The 21,501-nt window shown below is 38.3% G+C and overlaps 1 protein-coding gene across 4 annotated transcripts in view; it reads right to left on the bottom strand.

The window, feature by feature from the left end:
- Positions 1-21,501, bottom strand: part of etnk1 (ethanolamine kinase 1) — a 55,004-nt gene that overhangs the window by 22,454 nt on the left and 11,049 nt on the right. For 3 of the 4 annotated variants that reach the window (XM_072562286.1, XM_072562288.1, XM_072562289.1), the window contains 5 exons: positions 17,878-18,020; positions 8,708-8,791; positions 8,459-8,619; positions 5,344-5,417; positions 4,825-4,918 (listed from right to left, as the gene is read on the bottom strand). In XM_072562286.1, the coding sequence (XP_072418387.1) occupies positions 4,825-4,918; positions 5,344-5,417; positions 8,459-8,619; positions 8,708-8,791; positions 17,878-18,020 (556 nt within the window). The remainder of the gene's footprint in view (positions 1-4,824; positions 4,919-5,343; positions 5,418-8,458; positions 8,620-8,707; positions 8,792-17,877; positions 18,021-21,501) is intronic. The other variant, XM_072562287.1, reaches the window with a different exon arrangement.

Genomic DNA, 21,501 nt, shown 5'->3' with positions numbered 1-21,501 from the left:
TATATCTTTACCCTTCACTTAGATTTTAATCAACTCTTGTGCCAATTTACAAGGAAGACAAAGAACTGCATACATTTCATGTTACAAACTGCTTTTATAGCTCAATTATAGGCAACGAATAGATCATAAAACAGAGTTCACTTTCTAAACAAATGTATCCACATACATGCATGTATGCAGGCAGACTTTAAAAACAAAATGGGCTTGTATTATTAATCACCATTATCAGCTGTGGGAAACTTAAATGACCGTCAGTCATGTTTACTGCTGATTTATGAACTAGAAATAATTGTTTCATACATCTAGCTCTTATTAGCAAATCATTCCAAATCATTAAGTATTTTAATAAAATTTAGTTCTATTATGGGAACAGAACAGAACAGGCATTATTCAAAAAAGAATATAAATTTGTCCTTGTCACACCTTATTAGCATATGCATAAAATTAGTGCTCCCCTGCAGCATTCTCTGTACTTCACACACTTCCTATACATGTCAATATGCTCAACTAACTTGGTTGCCTTCTGCAACTGCACTTTTCAATGCATAATTTTGGGAATTTGTCACTCCTCGCAGTGATATCTTAACTCATTCCTGTAGCATTGAACACCAAAGAAAACTTTAAGCTGAATTTTCTGTGTAATTAAGATAGTGCAGTGTTAAACATTGTTCACACCTCTTCACTGGTTTCCAACTATATTAAAAACCTGTGTGTTGTATAAAATTTACACCAAGACACATCCATTGCTTGTTCTCCCATCATATACGTTCCTTAAAAAAGAACAAAAGCTGCAAATTTAAACAGAACCTGCAGTGTACAAGATTTTTTTGATTCAGGGTTAAGTATGGGGGAAAAGAGTGAAAATTGAAACATTTTAAGTTTAAATCTGCCTCCACCCAAAAAATATTTCCGAGCCAGGGAGGTTTCCTTTCTCCCTCCAATGCTGCTTGTAACATTTAATAGCCCTCATAATTAGTTTCCAGAGAAATTCTATTAGAAACCCTGACTAAATATGGCCTACTCCTAACCAGCTTTTGGGCCTCAAGTCTCTGAACCTAAAAATATTGCTTATCAGACCAGCACAAATTACCGAACCAAAATGAACAAGTCAGCTTTCTGATGCAATAGCTCCTTGTTCTAACTTCCACCTCCTAAGAAAGGTGCAAAGAGAACTGTACATCTGTTTTCACAAGTTTTTTTTGGTAGGGCTGATTTTTCTCTCAGTAATAGGTTCAAATATACATTTCTATGTCCATATTAAATATGATTAATCTAGGGTCAGTAAAAAGATTTCACAAAATTAAATCCTGGACATCTAAATAACAATCTTTGGCATATTACATTTCTAATTAGTTCCATGTCACCTTGCATAGAATAAGCAGAGACAAAGTCAGCCACAATGCAACAAAAATTGTGAGGAACAGCAGTAGTTTCTGGGGTGCTGAAAGAAGCCTTTTGTTTTCATGTGCTGCCAACTTACTTTTCAACGGGCCTCAAGGGTCTCACACAAGGCTAAACGTATATTTCTATTAATTCATGTACATCAAGTTGTTGATATTAATGAACAGCAAGTGGACTTAATTGCTTGGACTTTGGATTTTAAAGAAAACTAATATTTTCTGTACTTTTAATTGTCTATAGTCCGTGAGCCAGAACAGGTGTTATGGTGATGAGAACATACAGGGGGCGTCACTCCACATCGAGCCAAGGACGTACCACATCTAGTACAAGCATTGAACCCACAACTTCAGTGTCATTTTGCATCACATTCTAGCCATCTGAACAAGGAGGAAAATCAGAATTTTTAAATGCTGGTTACAAAACAAATTCTTTAAATGGCGGCTGCACTAAAGTTGTTTGTGTCGAAGAAAATCAAACTGGATGAGTGAATGAGAAGAATAAGTTTGGCTACAACTGATATATTTATGTGCTTTCATGATTCCTCTCTGATCATGGAGAAGCTCAGCAGAGTAGAAATTATCTTTCATCTTGAAACACCACAACACCACTATTCACAAACCATTCTTATCTTATACTGGTAGGTTAACCTTTATTTAAAAACTAGCTTGAATGTGAATGTAGTTCAATGAAGTGAGGAGGAAACAGTAATGATTATTTGGTTGATAAAATGTAATTTTTCATGTCATTCAGAAATAACATAGGTATTGAATATATCCTGCTCACAGACTGCATGCAATTTACAATGCCATCTTGTGGCTGCAAGGTAAAGCAAACATTCAAACTATTAAATAAAATCAGAAACCAAGTTAAAGAAATTCGACCATACAAATCCCATTCAGGCAATTTCAAAAAGGTGAGAATAATAGATGTCCCACTTGCAGTTCCTTTTGCAAAAATATGTAATATTATCCTATACATAGAGAATATTACTCTAGATATTGTGAAAGAGGGAAATTTAATTCAAGACAAGAACAGAGTAAAGGAATGTAAACAGTTGTCACAAAAATTTAACTACAATCAAGTGGCATTGGTAAATTATTAGAATCCATTTTAAGGAAGTAACAGAGGACATTTGGAAACTCAAAATACAATGCATCAAAGTCAGCACGGCTTTATGAATGGTAAATCATGTTGACGGATTTGCTATAGCTCTTTGAAGATATATCAAGCAATATTGATAATGTGAATTCTATATATCTGGATGTGCAGAAGGTATTCGACAAGATCCGGCACAAAAGGTAAGATAACATAGGATTGGGGCAATTTATTAACTTGGATAGAGGATTTGCTTTGCTTTCTGTTGGTTTGCTAAGAGTCGGGATACATGGGTCTTTTTCTGGTTGGGAAGATATAACCAATGGCATGTCTCAGGATTCAGTCCTTGGGCCCCAACTATTTACAATCTATATTAATGACTTGAATGTGGGGATAGAAAGTACTATGGACAATTTTGCAAATGATACTAAAGTCAGTGGGAAAGCTGCAATGAAGAAATTAAATATACAAATTGTTATGGATGGGTGAGATGAATGGTTGAAAATGTGGCAGATGAAGTTTAATGTGAAGAAGAGTGAGGTTATCCATTTTGGTTGGAGGAATACAAAAACAACTTATCTAAATGGAGGAATACTTCAGAATGCTTTAGTGCCTCATGCATGAAATCACATAAGTAATATGCAGGTACTGAAGGAAGGCAAATGGCAGTTTGGCATTTATTGCAAAAGGAAGACAGTACAAAAATAGCCAAGTACTGCTGCAACTGTAAAAGGCATTAGAGACCCGCCTGGAGTACTGCATACAATTTTGCTCCCCTTGATCGTTGCATTTTGAAGCAGCTCAGTGGAGGTTCACCTAACTGATTCCAGAGATGAGGGATTTGTCTTGAGACATTGAGCAGCTTAAAAGAGTTTAGAAGAATGAGAGGAGATCTAACTGAAGAATGTAAGATGTTAAATGGGATTACAAAGTTTACACAGTGAGGATATTTCCTTATGGATCAATCGAGAACCACAGGGCATAGTTTTAAGGTAAGGGCTAACAGACTGTGAATCTGGAATTCAATACCCTAGACCATGGTGAACTCTGGAACATTGAATAAAGTTAAGGAGGAGATAGACATTCCTGATGAGGGGTTTTGCCCGAAACGTCAATTTTATTGCTCCTCGGATGCTGCCTGAACTGCTGTACTCTTCCAGCACCACTAATCCAGAATCTGGTTTCCAACATCTGCAGTCATTGTTTTTACCTAGGTTTTTAAATTAGTAACGGGTCAAAGGTTTATAGGGAGCAAGCAGGAAAGTGGAGTTGAGGCCTGAAATGAGACCAGCCAAGATCATATCAAATAATTCAGTAGGCTTGAGGCTAACTTGTCTACTCCTGCTCCTCATTATTAATGTCTCAAACAAACAAATTAGGTGCAGGAATAGGCCATTCAGCCCCTTGACCTGCTCAGATTTCAATAAGTAACCTTATTTATCAGCACACGTTAAAAGCTACAATATATTTTGTGCTGTCAAAAGTTAAGATTCCCAAAAGGTGTCAGTATTTTTTTAATGTTGTCACCCTCTTTGTTGTCAGTCTGTGGACAGTTGTAGATTTTAATTTGCAGGGAATTCATGGTGTTCCCTAGGCAAATCAAAGGCAAAAAGGACATTATAGAGCCAGCAACAACCAATACGGGGAGCTGCAGCTCACCGCCACCTTCTCAAGGATTAATTAAAGATGGGCAACCAAAGCTAATCCAACCAACAACATTCACACCCTATGAACGAGTACGTGGTTGTAATGCAGAGGGATGGCCTCCAAAAACTTCTGTCACATTTTTACTGGAATGAAAGAGAGCTTTGTATCAAGCAAAACAAAACGTAAAAACATTTAAACATGTTGAAGGTTTAAACTCCAACAAGGGACTGGATAATTATTAGCCAGTTAACTATACAGAATTTTACAATTCTGCCAGTATTTACTGGTCAGTTGAAGGTCAAAATTAAATGCAAGAGAATGTATTGGCATTCCTATTTCCCAATGCAACCGTAAACAAAGCATGACTGCATGTTGTTTCAATGACTGGAATCTGAGAAAATCCTAATACTGCCAAATCTTAAAAGGCTGTTTCAGATCATGAATGGATGGAGATCTATAAATCTATAAATGGGGGAAGATGATGGCCTGGGGGTATTATCACTGGACCGTTCATCCAGAGACCCAGGTAATGTTCTGGGGACCCGGATTTGAATCCCACTACAGCAGACGGTGGCAATTGTATTCAATTAAGGATAAGGAATTAATGACCATGAATCCATTGTCAGGAAAAAACCATCTGGTTCACTGATGTCCTTTAGCCGAGGAAACCACCATCCTTACCTAGTCTGGCCTACATGTGACTCCAAACCAACAGCAATATGGTTGACTCTTAACTGCCATCTGGGCAATAAATGCTGCCCTGACCACCGACACCCTCATTCCATCAATGAACAAAATAAAAAATTAGTGTGGGGCAAGGAAAAAAGAACAGAAGGACACAAAATTAATTAATTGACTATTTCAACAAAATCACAATGATATTTAAAACTTCAAATTTTATTATGGACAAATGTGAGGAGATCAGGTCACTGCAGAAAATCATCAATTTGACTTTCCATAACCTCTCACAAAACCAATGTGAAACAATGTAAAGCACTCAACAAGACATTTTTGATCTTTCAGCTATTTTCTTTTGAAATCATCTGTACATTCATTAAGACACTGGATTTTACTGATTTGATTGGTACATTAAACTAATCTGGATTGAGAACAAAGAACATTACAGCTGTCAAAACAGTTGGTTCATTTTGGGTATCCTCTAGCAACAAAAAAGCTAAAGTTAAAATCATTCAACCTTACCCCAAAAAATCAAAGTCGATTGTTGAATACCTCGCCTGGATTAGTGCCCAAAGACCCCAGAAGAAATGGGAAGCCTGAAGAAATAGGAGACAGAATTAAAAATTGGTTTTATTGGCTTAGAATAAGAAAGGTGATAATGAGCAGCTTTCTTGAACCAGTGTAGTCATAAGATGTTTGTATCACCAACTGTGAAGGAATAGCAATAGAATTCCAAAGGTCTGGAAGGGGAGCTAGTGTTCCCATGCCCTTGCAGCTGATAGAGGTCATAGATTTTGAAACTGCTGTCAAAAGAACCTTGGTTGGTTAATGTAGTGCATCTTGCAGATGGCAAACATTGCTACCACTGCGTCCACAGGTGTAAGGAGTGAATGTTTAAGGTGGTGGGAATATTACCAACCGACTGCAATGTTTTGTCCTGGATGACATCAAGCAGTGGGGTTGTTCAGTGTCACTGGAGCTGCACATATTCATGCCAGTATTCCACACATAACCCTGATCTGTGCCATTCAGATGGCAGACAGTCGTTGGGGAATCACTAAGTTACTCACCTCAGAATTTCCAGTCTCTGATCTCTCTGGTATTCATGTAGCCTGAAATTTTTAAAATGGTGTTCAAGTTTTTGTTCAATGATAATTGTAGTATCCCAACTACTAATACCAATACTATTGATGTTTACAATGTTGCTGATGCAATGCAATGAACTGAGGCGGAATAGCTTGGGAGTGCTTAAAGTTAAGGCAAATTAATAGTGGTAACTCAGGTGAAATTTAATAAAAGATTTGTGGCATCCCGGAAAAGGAATCTCACATACGATGCTTTCATAAAAGGTAGAGAATATCAGCAACAAAAAAAAAATTATGGAAGGCATTCTCAACATGAAAAAAAACTTAGTATCATAGAAACCCTAAAGTGTGAAAAGAGGCCATTCGGCCCATCAAACCTACACAGACCCTCTGAACAGCATCCACTCAGACCCAGGACTCCACCCAATCCCAGCAGCCCCTCATTTACCATGGTTAACTGACATAGCTTGCACATCTCTAACACTATTCGGCAATTTACCACAGCCAAACCACCTAACCTGTACATCTTGGATTGTAGAAGGAAACCAGGCCCACGCAGATATAGAAGAACACGCAAACTCCACACAGACAGACACTCAAGGGTGAAATTGAACCCAGGTCCCCGGTGCAGCCAAGCAGCAGTGCAAACCATTGTGCCACTCTAGCAGGAAATCTCAGGACTTATCACCATTTAAAGGCAGGGCTTCCCAAACTGGGAGTCATGACCTGACAGCTATAACATGACACTGTAATCTTTTGCTATAAATTCAGAATCTTATGATCTTATACTCTACAACCACCTGAAGGAGCAGCGCTCCGAAAGCTAGTGCTTCCAAATAAACCTGTTGGACTATAACTTGATGTGTAATTTTTAACTTTATCCACTGTTTTTTGTTATTGATATCAATGATTTGGATAGGAATAAAGAGTTACGGTTGGGAAATTTGCAGATGATACCAAAATAAGTAGTAGAGTGCACAGCAAAGAAGATTATCTCAGAGTTAAATGGGACCTTGATCAAATGGACCAATGGGCCAAAGTGTGGCAGATAGAGTTAAATTTTGATAAATGTGAAGTGTTGCATTTTGCCAATGCCAAACCAGGGCAGGCTTATTCAGTTAACAGTGGGGCCTGGAGAGTGCTGCCGAACAAAGAGACCTAGGGGCATAGTTCCTTGAAAGTGGAGCCATAGAATTCTGGTCACCTTTCGATAGGAAGGATGTTGTTAAATTTGCGAAAGTATACAAAAGGTTTACAAGGACGCTGCAGGGACTGGAGGGTTTTAGAGGGAGCACTGAATAGACTGGGGCATTTTTCCCCTGCAGCCTTGGGGACTGACGAGTGACTTTATAAAGGTCAATAAAATCATGAGGGGCATGGGTAGGTGAATAGCCAAGTTTTCCATCCTAGGGTGTGGAAGTCCAAAAACTAGAGGTCATAGCTTTAAGGTAAGAGGGGAAAGATTTGAAAAGGACAAGAGGGGCAAGTTTTCACGCAAGGGGTGGTGCACGAACGTAACAAGCTGCCAGAGCAAGTGCAGGAGGCCAGCGCAATTTCAACATTTAAAAAGCATTTGGATATGTATATAAATAAGAGGCATTTAGAGGGATATGGGCCAATGCTGGCAAATGAGACTAGATCAGATTGGGATGTCTGGTCAGCGTGGATCAGTTAGAACAAAGGGTCTGTTTCCATGCTGTATGACTCTATAACACACATCTCCACTTCCCTGGAATCGCCTTCTCTACCTAAAAGTAAAATACTGCAGATGCTGGAAATCTCAAACAAAAACAGAATGCTGGAGAAATTCTATGTCTGGCAGCAACTGAGAAAGAGAAACATCCCCCTGGTATGGCTGAAGTGTCATATCAGGCTTAAAACATGAACTTCCTCTCACTACAGATGCTGCCAGATTTACACAGTTTCTTCAGTATTCTCCATTTGTTCCCTTTCTGACCTCTTTTGGATCTCATTCTTGCAATATTTGAGAATTTAAAATGGTCATCCTTTTGTTTCACACCCTTGATTATCTCATTCTTACATCTGTTTCATCTTATAGTCGTTCTACATGTTCCTTGACATTGGTCTTCTATGTACTGCCTTCCCCTTGCTATATGTACCTCAGCAACAGAGGTTCAGTGCTCTGAAATCCTCTCCTTAACTATCCTCGCCATTCCATCTGCCCTCCCTCATGACATATCCACTTTCACCATACTTTTGGTCACCTGAAAATAAGCTATTTGAATATTTACAGCAATGTGCTGAGATTTTAGAAACCCCTGATCTGATTAAGTTATGAGAAATTCTATTAAGTTTGAAATGAACATTCTTGTTACTTAACCTTTTTTAAAAATAGAAAACCAACAAATGGAAATACAATAGATGTATGAAATCTGGTAGTTAGCTTTGGTTTATACAAATTTGAGGTTTAACTGCATGTTTCACACAACAGTAAAGTATTCAGGCAGTTATGTTAAATAATTAAACTTGATCACATTATCACCATTAACAGCACTTGGATGTTACTGGCTATACTTGAACAATAAACTTACCAGTGCAAATACATTAACTTGTAAATAAAGTACTTCAATTTCCTCATCAGTTACTTCTGTACTAATTCCTTTATACTCTTTTAAAGCCTCAAGATAGCATTTCAGCCACTGCAATTGGACATTTTTGGCTGGATACAAACTGTAATCAACTTCATTTACACCTAAGGTTAAAAAAGAGTAAAATGTGTTACACAACTTTGAATCCATGGACTCTATTTAAAAAAAACTTCACATTTCTGGATTTATTACCTGCAAATTCATTGAAATGGTTCCCAATGTCAAATGCCTGGTAGTTATAGCCTGCATATTCGTAATCAATGAATCGCACGTGACCTATTCAGAGTAGAAAAACAATCAAATCAACACGTAGATGAAAGTTTGATGAACAGGCCAATTCCTAGGTATCTCTTATAAAATAATCAATTGTCTTTCCTTTAGTTTCAATGGGAACTGTGCAACACAATGAATGTTTCCATAGAGCTCACAACCGAGAAAGAGGCCATTTGATTTACTTGGTCAATGCCAGTTATAATGTTCCATACAAACTCTATTTCATCCAACTGTATTTTCTATTCATTTCTCCCCCATATTCTCTTAGCTTCTCCTTCAATGAATCATTGCTCTTCACCTCAACCATTCCATGTCAAATCTCACATTTTAACCCCTCTGGCTAAGAAAGTTTCCGCTAGATTTCCTATTGGATTTGTAAGTGGCCATCTCATCATTAAAGCCCTTGTTTTGATTGCCCTTTAAATGCTAATGAACACATTCAATTCACGTAACTTCATGAAGACGACTTTAAAGTTAAATCTATTTTAATATCCACATTGAGGGGTTCTGAATCAGTTTCTGGTTAATAATTATTCCATGATCATCTTCAATGAATCTTTGCTATTAGTGAACAGTAACCATATAATCATGATAAGTTATGTTCTATTGACAAGACTGGAAACCAACTGCAGTAAAAGCAGAGAAAGCAGGGACAGAGCCTTAACTTGATTTAAGTTCAAAGTGATGAAACGGTTTCCTTTCATCCTTAGACTGTGCGTTAACTCACTCCTGCAATGTCCACTCATTGCCTCTGCAGTTCTTAAATCACCTCTGAGGTCTTAGCCCCCAAGCATGAAGTTACCTCAATGTAAAATTCTTTCCTGCGAGCACTCACTACTTCTTCCCAAAGCTTCCACTCTAACTATACTTCTGTGGAAGCTTCTGTGCTACTGTCTGACTGAAGGAAATCAGTCACCAATCAGGGAGAAACTTGATGGCACAAAATTAATTACACTTATGTAGTTCTTTTTACCAATTAATACTGTAATGCATTGACACAAAATATACAATCTTTTTAAGATCAGAAATGATTTGTGCTCTGCGCCATCCTAAATCTATGTAAAATAAAAGCAATATGCTTGCCAATGTAAAAAAAGTGATGAGAGGGAAACCAGTTAGACATTCAGTGCTGCACCAGCTGAATACTGCCATTGTCATAGTTCTGGGTATTTATCAATCGAGTGGTTAATATGGTAAGGGTGAAAGACAACAGGGAAGAAAATGAAACCAAGCATGCTTTGAAATTGTTCAACATACTATGTGATCAATAAAATAACTAAAATACATGGAATGAAAATACATTTTTGTTAAGTTATGTTCACCAAGGTGGCATTGATGAATCATTTCCCCCCCAAATTTATATGGGTGTAACACACTTCTGATTCTCATGGCTTCAATTTCACTCTATACACCCAGATCTATTATGAATGCAATTACAGACGAAGTTCTCTTTATTAAATCCAGGATGAGTTTAATGTTTTTAGAAAGAAATAACAAAACACCAATCTACTGGTCCCATCGATTAAATCAGATGATTCTTGCTGAGAAACTAATCCCCAATACATTAAACAAATAGAAAGTGCATGCAGATTCTACTTTCAATAATAATGTTTTAATACACTTAAAATAATATTAGTGTTTATTAAAGTATTCTGATATTTTATGCTATTCAAAAAGGAAGCCATAGCAACATTTTGTATCAAAGACTAAGTGCTATAAAAGTTGACTATTTCAACATTTAAAAATTCACAAACATCCCTATGTGTTGAACATTATTACTGTACCTGTGTTTCACAGGTTCTTGTTTTGTGATGCCTCCAACTTTAAAGTTGCTTGTTAATATGTCAAAAGACCTATAAATTAAATAAATATTACCCAATGCATAAAGGTTTCGGCTTTAGCTTGGTTTCATTAAAGTCGAAAGACTGAAAAACAAAAGTACCCAAACTACTTAAAAAGTTGTGGAAGTGCTACAAACCTGTTGCAAGCGCTCATGACCACGCACCTTTCTCAGGGATATTTTTATTGCATAACTGCATTTTACTGATGCTTATTCTAAATTTGCTGTAATGAAGTACACAAACAGTCCGAGAAGCTCAATCATCATACTGAGACTTTCTAAAAATGCTAAAACAAACATGATCCAAGTTACACTTTGGAAAAAAGAATAAAAGCACAGACTACTTTCTAAACGGTGAGAAAATTCGTAAAGCCAAAGTACAAAGGGATCTGGGAGTGCTAGTCGAAGATTCTCTAAAGGTCAACATGCAGGTTGAGTCTGTGATTAAGAAAGCAAATGCAAGGTTGTCACTTATCTCAAGAGGGTTAGAATATATCTCAAGAGGGTTGGAATTGTGCTGAGACTTTATAAAGCTCTGGTTAGGCCCCATTTGGAGTACTGTGCCAGTTTTGGTCCCCACACCTAAGGAAGGACATACTGGCACTGGAACGTGTCCAGCGGAGATTCACACGGATGATCCCTGGAATGGTAGGTCTAACATATGAGGAACGGCTGAGGATCCTGGGATTGTATTCATTGGAGTTTAGAAGATTAAGGGGAGACTTAATAGAGACGTACAAGATAATACATGGCTTGGAAAGGGTGGATGCTAGGAAATTGTTTCCATTAGGTGAGGAGACTAGGACCCGTGGACACAGCCTTAGAATTAGAGGTGGTCAATTCAGAACATAAATGCGGAGACATTTCTTCAGCCAGAGAGTGGTGGGCCTGTGGAATTCCTTGCCGCTGAGTGCAGTGGAGGCCGGGACACTAGATGTCTTCAAGGCAGAGATTGATAGATTCTTGTTGTCTCGGGGAATTAAGGGCTACGGGAGAATGCGGGTAAGTGGAATTGAAATGCCCATCAGCCATGATTGAATGGCGGAGTGGACTCGATGGACCAAATGGCCTTACTTCTGTTCCTATGTCTTATGGTCTTACATTCCTGCCTCTTATGGTCCTCCCTTTCACAAGTATGATAAGACTAACTAATTATCCATAAACATATCTATTAAATGTTAAATTTATGAGCATTTGCAGATAGGTTGTATCCTAAATTAAAAATTAGATGTAGGAAAAAACTGACAGGTATCAACAAATATTTCAATTTTAATGATTGAACTTTTATATATCCATCTTTTGAAAAAAAAATCTCCTTTGCTAGAAGAAAAACTACATTTATAATACCTAAGTTGGCATGAGAAGATGTCAGCAAAGCTATTTATTGGATATAATTTACATTAAAAAAAAGAGAAAAAAGTTTAAACACATTACCTGGTCCTGGCATTTAATTCGGTGAGCTGACCTACAGAAATAAATACTTATTTGCAAACTTTATAGATTTATAATTGTGACAACTGACTGTTAAAACTAATAAGTAGTTACATAATGAATACAAATTTCTAATGTAAAAAAAACAAACTGCTCAAATTTATAAACCATAGGAAAAAAATAAAATGTTTCAGAAAAATATTCTAACCTTCACTCAACAAAGACATCTTCAGGTAAGCACCAACGAGATGTCTGAAATATGGATATAAAACTTGGACTGTACAACACTGATTAACTATTACCTCCCACAAGTGTACAATTAATCCCCGACCAATGCACTACAACAGTACGACGTAAGCCACCAACTCTTGGCAGCACACAACATGCAACAAATGAGACAAGTTCAGCAAATCCAAGGTCAAAATCTGACTGGAACAGCTAAATGTTTTCCTTGTGAATAATAATTTGCTACTTATTATTATTGCACTAATGAAAAGTCAATAAACAGAACTAATTCCAAAACAAAAAAAAAGTATTAAAATGCAACAATGGAACAATTAAAATCAGGCACATTACCATCATCCTAACATTACATTATACAAGAACAAATTGCTGTAGAAACTCAGGCCAAGCAGCATCTGTGGAGAGTAAACAGTTAACGTTTTCAGTCCAATAACTCCTCTTCAGATGTTGCCAGACCTGAATTTCTCCAACAACTTTTTAAATATACAAATTTACAGCATCTGCAGTTATCATCATTTCAACATGACATGCACGTATCTGGGTTTTGATCACTGAAATTTGACAGTAGAGGAACTACACATAAAAATGTATTAGTATTACAATTCATCTATTTACTGCACTAGCCTTTTTTGGAGTGGCTTTAGGTTCCCAAATTTAGCACAAAGTCAAATCTGGAGACATCTTTTAAATAAGTTAGGATATTTGGTACAAAGAACTATGGATAAGTACATTGGAAATAATGTTGTCTATGTAAATCTGGCTCTCTGACAATGAACATGATGATTAATTGACAAAATATCAAAAAGCAAAAAAAAGAAGAACCAAGTTTGAAACTAAAAAGGGTAGGCTTCTCCGAATTTTCAGCTTCTATTCACAACACTTTATTTGTAGTTTACAGATAGATGAAATGTAATGGAGATACTGACTCTCAATTACATGTCGAGGGAGAGGGCTAGAATATATCACTACAAGTTTCTAGAATTAGCAAGAACATGGGGGTCTCAAGAGATTGGGATCTGAAGGTCAATTTTGTGCAACATAAGTAATTAGTGGATTTGGGCAAAGAACTGACAAGAAGAATGGACAAGAAGAATTGACAAACCACAGAGCTTCAGCATGTTTTTAATAAGTTCACTCAGGCCAACTGGACTGATCTATTTATCAAAACAGGGTTGTCAACAAAAGTTTACTGCCAATCCAAAGATTGGACGCAGTCTAGGAACATTTGAAGCCCGCCAAGATTAATATGGTGTCATTAGCTGGACCATGGTCTAAAATCTCTCATTTCAGTTGTCAGCTAGTGGAGTTTGCCAAGTGCTTCTCCATTCAGATGGGAATGGGTGATCACAAATCACTTACTTCGGGATCGGAGTTTAAGGAAAAAAATATGCAAAACAGATTTTGAAAAATTTACATTAGTGCAAATGACAAATATAATTATTTGGCAAGAGTAAACTTCATGAGAAACGAAATCATTCAGAAAATAGGGGAGACAACCACCTTATCATTCAGGAGGTTAACACATATAATCCATACAAGCCAATTACTCACCAAACCAAAACAGGCATTTAATATTTTTTAGCAAGGCAATTACAAACTTAGTGAGCAAAAGCCCAGAAATACTTTATAAAAACTAGCTATCAGCATAAAATGTAGAAATATACCTGGCCTGCCTCCTCTCCCACACTTTAAACATAAATACAGAAGTTATAGTCAGTTTATCACTATTATTGGAAATGCTAGCAGAAGTATTGAGTTTTCAATTTTCTTCCCCTTTGGATATTGGCAGACCATTACTTGGCGTTTGCACATTCTCAATGAAGAGGACAATGCTCAGTTTCCACTCCCCTAACTGGAATATACTGAATTGCTACTTGGCAACTCCCATAAAAGACCATTTGAAATCAGTAACAGCCTAAGTAAAATTCAATCTCCATTTCTCACTAAGGTAACAGTACACTATTATTTTTATTCAGTGAGTGATGATTTCCCTTCAAGTGAAAGGTAAGCTACACTTTCAAATAATATACTATATTGACCAATAGATGGCACACACTCTCAGCAGTTGGATCCCAAAGTATTCTCCCAAAGGTCTAGCAGTTTGAATATTTTCAGAGGTGAGAACAACAAACTAAGTCCTCTGCAGTCAAATCCAGTGGCTTATGACTAAAATAGTGAATCGTTCTTATATCCATGATCATCAACTCAGGATAATACCTTCCTGCAAGGGGAAGGTTCTTCAAAAAGACACTGCTACTTCATCCCTGCAAACACCAACAGGCAAATATGACAATTATCCTATGCTCCTACTTCCACACAACAAAATCAAAACAATTTATCAAAAACACAAAATATTGTAAAGATACAACCATGCTTTCAACTGAAAAATAATGTAAAGCGCACAACCTGAACAAGATTTCTCACTACACTAGAACCAACCGTATTACTTATTTGGTTTTATTCTTTAGCTTTCATAGAAAACTGAACAGTACAGCACAGTACAGGCTGTTTGGCCCTTGATGTTGTGCTGACCTTTCATCCTTCTCTAAAATCAGACTAACCTACATACCCTTCATTGTACAATTGCCTATCCAAAAGTCACTCAAATGGCCCTAATGTATCTGATTCTACCACCACTGCTGGCAGTGCATTCCACGCACCCACCACGCTCTTCGTGAAAAACCTACCTCTGACATCCCCTCTAAACCATCCTCCAATCACCTTAAAATGATGCCCCCTTGTGATCGCCATTTCTGCCCTAGGAAAAAGTCTCTGGCTATCCACTCTGTCTCTCATCATCTTGCACACCTCTATCTAGTCACCTCTCATCCTTCTTCGCTCCCATGAGAAAAGCCCTAGCTCTCTCAAACCTTTTTCATAAGACATGTCCCCCAGTCCAAGTAGCATCCTGGTAAATCTCCTCTGCACCCTCTCTAAAGTTTCCACATCTTTCTTTTAATGAGATGACCAGGACTGAACACAAAATCCAACTGTGGTCTAACCGGGGCTTTACAGAGCTGCAGCACAACTTCATGATTCTTAAACTCAATCCTCCTGCTAATGAAAGCCAACACACTATACACCTTCTTAACAACTATCAATTTAGATGGCGACTTCGAGTGATTCATGGACAAGGACTTCAAGATCCCTCTTTCTCCACACTGCCAAGAATCCTGCCTTTAACCTTGTATTCTGCGTTCAAATTCAACCTTCCAAAGTGAATGACTTCACACCTTTCCAGGTTGAACTCCATCTGCCCTTATCAGCCCAATTCTGCATTCTGTTAATGTATTGTTGCAACCTACAACAGCCCTCCACAGCTCCACCAACCTTTGTGTCATCATCAAACTTACTAACTCACCCTTCCACTTCCTCCTCCAAGTCCTTTCTAAAAATCACACAGCAGAGGTCCTAGAACCGATCCCTGTGGAACACCACTGGTCACCAAGCTCCAAGCTGAATACTTTCCATCTACCACCACCCTCTATCTTCTATGGGATAGTCAATTCTGTATCGAGCCAAATTTCCCTGTATCCCATGCCTCCTTACTTTCTGAATGAGCCTACTGTGAGGAAACTTATCAAACACCCTGCTAAAATCCATGTACAACACATCCACTGTTTTACCTGCAATGTATTTTGTCACATCCTCAAAGAATTCCATCAGGTTTGTGAGGCATGACCTGCCCCTCTCAAAGCACGCTGACTACCTCTAATCAAACTATGGTTTTCCAAGTAACCATAAATCCTGTCACTCAGAATCCTTTTCAATACTTTGCCCATCACCGACGCAAAACTGACTTGTCTGAAATTCCCAGGATTATCCTAAATCTCTTCCTTGAACAAGGGAATAACATTTGCCACCCAACAATCATCTGACACTAATCCAGTGGACAGTGAGGATGCAAAAATCATCGCCAAAGGCGCAGTAACCTCTTCCCTCGTTTCCTGCAGTAACCTAGAGTATATCCTGTCTGGCCCAGGGGATTTATCAATCCTTAGGTTTTTCAACATTTTCAGCACATCCTCCTTTTTAATATCAACCTGCTCGAGCATATCAGTCTGTTTCATGCTGTCCTTAGAAACATCAAGGTCCCTCTCAGTGGTGAATATTGAAGCAAAATATTCATTGAAGACTTCTCTTATCTCCTCTGACTCCAGGTGCAAGAATCCTCCACTATTCCTGATTGGCCCTACCCTCACTCTCGCCATGCTCTCATTCCTCATCTAAGTGCAGATTGCCATTCCTTCAGTTCTTTTCCTTCCAAAGAGTTAGGAAAACAGGAAACACAGTAACCAGAAATCAGAGACGAGGCTGTTTGGCCAATCACATCTGCACTGACCTATATGCACTAATTTTATTTTCCAGCATTTGGCCCATAGCCTTGAATGTTATGGTATTTCAAGTGGCAATCCATGCACGTTTAAAAGGTTTCAGGTGTCCTGCGTCATCCACCATACCCTTCCCAGTCACTGTATTCCAGATTCACATCACCGTCTGAGTGAAAGAAGTTTGTTAAATTTCCTTTTGACTTCCCACCGTTTGCCTTAAAACTATACCTTTTTGTTATTACCCTTAAACTAAGTGAAACAGCTACTTCCTATCTACCTTGTCCATGTACCTCAATCTTATACATCTCAGGTCATGTCCCCCTCCTTAGCCTTTTCTGCTCTAAAGAAAACAACCCAGGCCAATACAGCCCCCTCCTCTCTAAAATGCTCATCCCTACCAACAACCCTGCTGTATCTCCTCTGGTCTACCTTTGCCACCCTTCTTGTAAAGTGAAATCACATTAATTGTCTTCCAGTTCTCTGGCATCTCCCTCGACCTGGGGACCAGGGGACCCTCGACCTGGGGATTTGTCCATGATCAATACCCTAGGGGTTACACTGACCAGACAGTCAAATAAACACAGTAGTTACATGAGCAAGTCAGAGGCTAGGAATACTGCAGTGATTAACTTGTTTCCTGACCACCAGCCACAAGGCTTCACTGTTGGGTTCAAAATCCTAGAATTCTCTCCCTACTGGTTTTGTGGGTGTACATACAGCACACGAACTGCAGCAGTTCAAGGCAGCTCACTACCACCATTTCAAGGGCAGCTCAGAATGGACAATAAATGCTGACCAGTCAGCAATATCCACGGCCCATGAGTGTATTTAAAATAAGCCGGCCAAAACCTCAGACCTCCTCACTGCCTAGTGCTTTGGCTTAAAATAATTATAGAAGTATTTTTTAAAAACAACCTAACTCTGCCTGTATAGAAGTATGAGTCTTGCGTATTTAAAAAATTTTTTTAAATTATTCTCCATTTAGACTGCCTTCTCTCCACAACCACTCCAGGCTACATGTTTGGGAATGCAATTAATGCAACCAAATTAGGTATAAGATACAAATCTAATCATAGACTCCAAAAACTCACTGAATTGCCAAGATAATAGCAAAATCTAACTCACAATGGAGTAATTTCATTGTTATTGGGCTAAATTAATAAATCTAACATACTCATTTTTCAGAAGACGTAATTGATTTACGAACAAATTGAAACCACCTGTATTACTTGTTGGAACTTTACCTTTTATTTCATTATAGATAATATTTTTGCACAATAAATCATTGTGGCAGAGCACTACTGGGGAGCCAAGACTAGACAGGTGTTCCTTCATCCACACCAATTCCTGTTCAAGCTCGTGAAGACAAGGGATTTCTGTCATGAACCTGCAAGAATTGGCATCAATTTAGAAGATTGTCAGGAACATTCTCACTTTTTGAACAAAACACAAAGAACTGTGGATATTGGCGATCTAAAACAAAAGTAGTTTATAGCTTACATTTCACATTTAACTGAGACATTGTAATAGTCTAGATCATGCTGTTGCAACATATTTCATTCATCCCAATGATAAAAATATGTACCATGTAAGCAATACAATATTTTCTTCTCACAAAGTATACAGAATCTAAAGCACAGAAATAAATCATTCTGCCTATCTATTCTAAGCTGGTGTTTAGACTGCATATTTCCTTCATTCCATTTGTATCTTCTCACTCTGCCCATGCATCTTTCTAATTTGGAACCTCAATCCTGTATCAGATTTTTCCTCAAGTACTTCAAATTCTGTATCCATCAAGACACAGCTGGCAGCCAGTCCTGCATTCTCAAACACTGCATAAAATCTTTGAGAAATTTCTTAATGACTGGCTTTTTTCTATTTTATTTAGATGCCCTATTTCCAGATTCACCCACAAGCAGAATAGTTCTTCACATTGATCACAAGTGAAGACCTTCACAATTTTAAGAATCTTAGTCTGCTCATCCCATGCTGATAATTACATTTTAAACACATAACCAAAGAGAAACAAGCATACGGCTCAACAGATGCATGCCTTTAATACTCCATGAACTTCCTCCCACTATCAGGATATAATGCTGTTCTATTCTCATATTTATCTTGCTCCCTATCACATCAAGGAGATAGGATGAGAATATGAATTTGCAGTGAATGATTAGCTTATGATCTAGACTGGTGCAATAGGCTGAAGGGGCTGAATGACCTACGTCTGCTCTTATGTTCTCTTTAAATGAATTTACGCTAATCACCCCAATTTATGAGAGGTGCTGTGTTTTGGAAAGACAAATCAGGGTAGAACTGGTACACTTAATGGGAAGGTCCTGGGGAATATTGCTGCACTTTGGAGTGCAGGTTCATAGTTCCTTGAAAGCAGAGTCGTAAGTAGACAGAGTGTGAGGAAGATGTTTGGTATGCCTGCCTTTGTTGGTCAGTGAGTTGAGTAGAGGAGTTGGGAGATCATGCTGTGGCTGTAAAAGACATTGGTTAGGCCACTTCTGGAATACTGCTTTCAATTCTGGTCTCTGTACTATAGGAAGGATATTGTGAAACTGGAAACTGTTCAGAAAAGATTTACAAGGATGTTGCCAAGGTTGGAAAGACTGAGCTATGGGGAGACGCTGAATAGGCTGGGGCTATTTTCCCTTAAGTATTGGAGGCTGAGGGCTGACCTTAGAGATTTTTTAAATCTAAGACAGTCTTTTCCCAGGGATGGTGAGGTGGGCGAAAAAGTCCAAAACTAGAGGGCACAAGTTTAAGATGAGAGGGGAAAGATTTAAAAGTGACAGAAGGAGCAACATTTTCACGTACAGGTTGTTGCGAATATGGAATGAGTTGCCACAGTAAGAGGTGGCGGCTAGTATAATTACACATTTAAAAGGCACTTGGATAGGTATATAAACAGGAAGAGTTTAGAGGGATACGGGCCAAATGCTAGCAAATGGGGTGAGATTTATTTAGGATGTTTGCAATATTAAAGAGTTAATTTGTTCTCCTGACCTGCAAGAAATGAATGCCTTGGGGGCAAGTGGGATGTCTCTGTTCTACAGAGAGAAAGTAAGTGAATTTACATTTCTATCCCTTGCCATTCAAAGCTATTTACGTGTCCATCTTCTATTATTCAGACATAATTTACATTTGTATCATCATTCAAAATCAATAAGAACATTGCAGTTGGAGTTGTGACTTCTCCCTGTAGTTTTTTTGAAAAAATTATTCACAACAGATTTGGCCATTCAGGGATGACTTACATTATATTGTTTCTGGAAATGATGCAGTCACTGCATTGTATCTTGAGGGACATGTGACTGTGGAGAATGGCTGGGGGTTGTCTTTTAGGCATTACTGACTATGATGTAAAGATTTTGTATAAAGCAGAGCTGTTTCCTTTGTTCAGAGACAGCCTTGCTTGACATTCTCTGCATGCACTGTGAAGAGGGTTAAGTGATCCTCCAAAGCTTGTACTGTATTTGCTTAATAAGATTTTGGTTGTTCATAGAAGTTGGCGTATTGCAGTTGTATCAAGTGTGGAATAATCGCAGGAAAAAAAAGCATTTCATTTGACGGCGGTGGGATTCCTACATGCACGGAGCTTCCAGGTGGACTGGATAAAAGATCGTCTGATTGCCAGTTGTGAGAGATGGATGGGCCCATGAGGTAAGATTTACCTTGATTTCTCTCCTTAACTTACCACTCATTCGATCCCTCATCCCCTAACACACTGTGGTGACAGAATCTCTGAGGTAACTACACACTTGCATGACAACAAGTTGACTTTCAGAATTGTACATTACTGGGAAGGGAGGTTAAAAATCCCCTGGAATTCAGAAGTTATACTCTTCTCTCTCTTCTCCACCCCACCCCCGCCCCCCACCCACCATAGAGAAAAGAGATTAAAGTCCCCCTGGGAAAATAAGGTTGCAATCCTCTCGTGGTGAGGTTTGAGGCTCCCGAGTATATTGCAAAAAAAATATAATTACTGTGTCTGTCACAACTACTCTGCCGTAGACCGGTTGTTAAGAGGGGAGATACCCCACCGAAGGTCAGGACCCTGAAGGGGTGTGGAGACTACAGACACAAGGTTTGAGGCTCCGGAGCATTAAAAATAATAGAGGATAATTACTGTGTCTGTCTTGATCACCCTGCCTTAGACCAGTTGTTAAGAGGAGAAAAGCCCCCATGTCAAGGTCAAGACCTTGAAGTAGGTGTGGAGACTAAAGACACTAGACTAGCATATAGAAATAAATTAGGAAGTTGAGACTTTAAAAGTGGGACATGCATTCCTATTCCAGGTTTTAAACCCAACAGTCTTTTATTTGCCTAAGTCTAGTCAGAACTCGTGATGAACTTTGTCATTGTGGCTTAACAATAAACTACTGGTATCTGACAGGAGACACGAAATTCACATGGAAAATGTTGATGATTATGACACAATAGGTCAACAACACCCAGATCTGTTACTGAAATATTAAGCGATACCTCTTTGCTGGTTTAAATTTTAGTTGCCTGTGTTCATGGTGTATGGTCAAAGTTTGAGGATGCTTATAGAACCTGCCAAACTTACAAGGGTTAAACCTGTTGAAAAGTGTAAGGGAAAGCCATACTAAAGACTTCCAGCATTTTTATTACCCAAGAAGGATGATGACTTGACACAACAGCATTGCCTTCATTCAGGGCCTAAGGAGTGAATTAGTAGAATATTTGTAATTACAATGAACTAGTTTTATTTTGCTGGGACTGTGGGGGTGAAACCCAAAAATCCTTTTAAGTAACTGTATTGCCTTATTTGAATCAGGATCTCAATTCAATGTGTTTTGTGGGCTATGCAATAGGGCAGATTGTTTTTACAT

This window comes from Chiloscyllium punctatum, chromosome 44 (genome assembly GCF_047496795.1).
Source record: "Chiloscyllium punctatum isolate Juve2018m chromosome 44, sChiPun1.3, whole genome shotgun sequence".
NCBI classification, from domain to species: Eukaryota; Metazoa; Chordata; class Chondrichthyes; order Orectolobiformes; family Hemiscylliidae; genus Chiloscyllium; species Chiloscyllium punctatum.
Note: the sequence above shows the minus strand (reverse complement) of the source record. Positions and strands in the feature narration are given on the sequence as shown.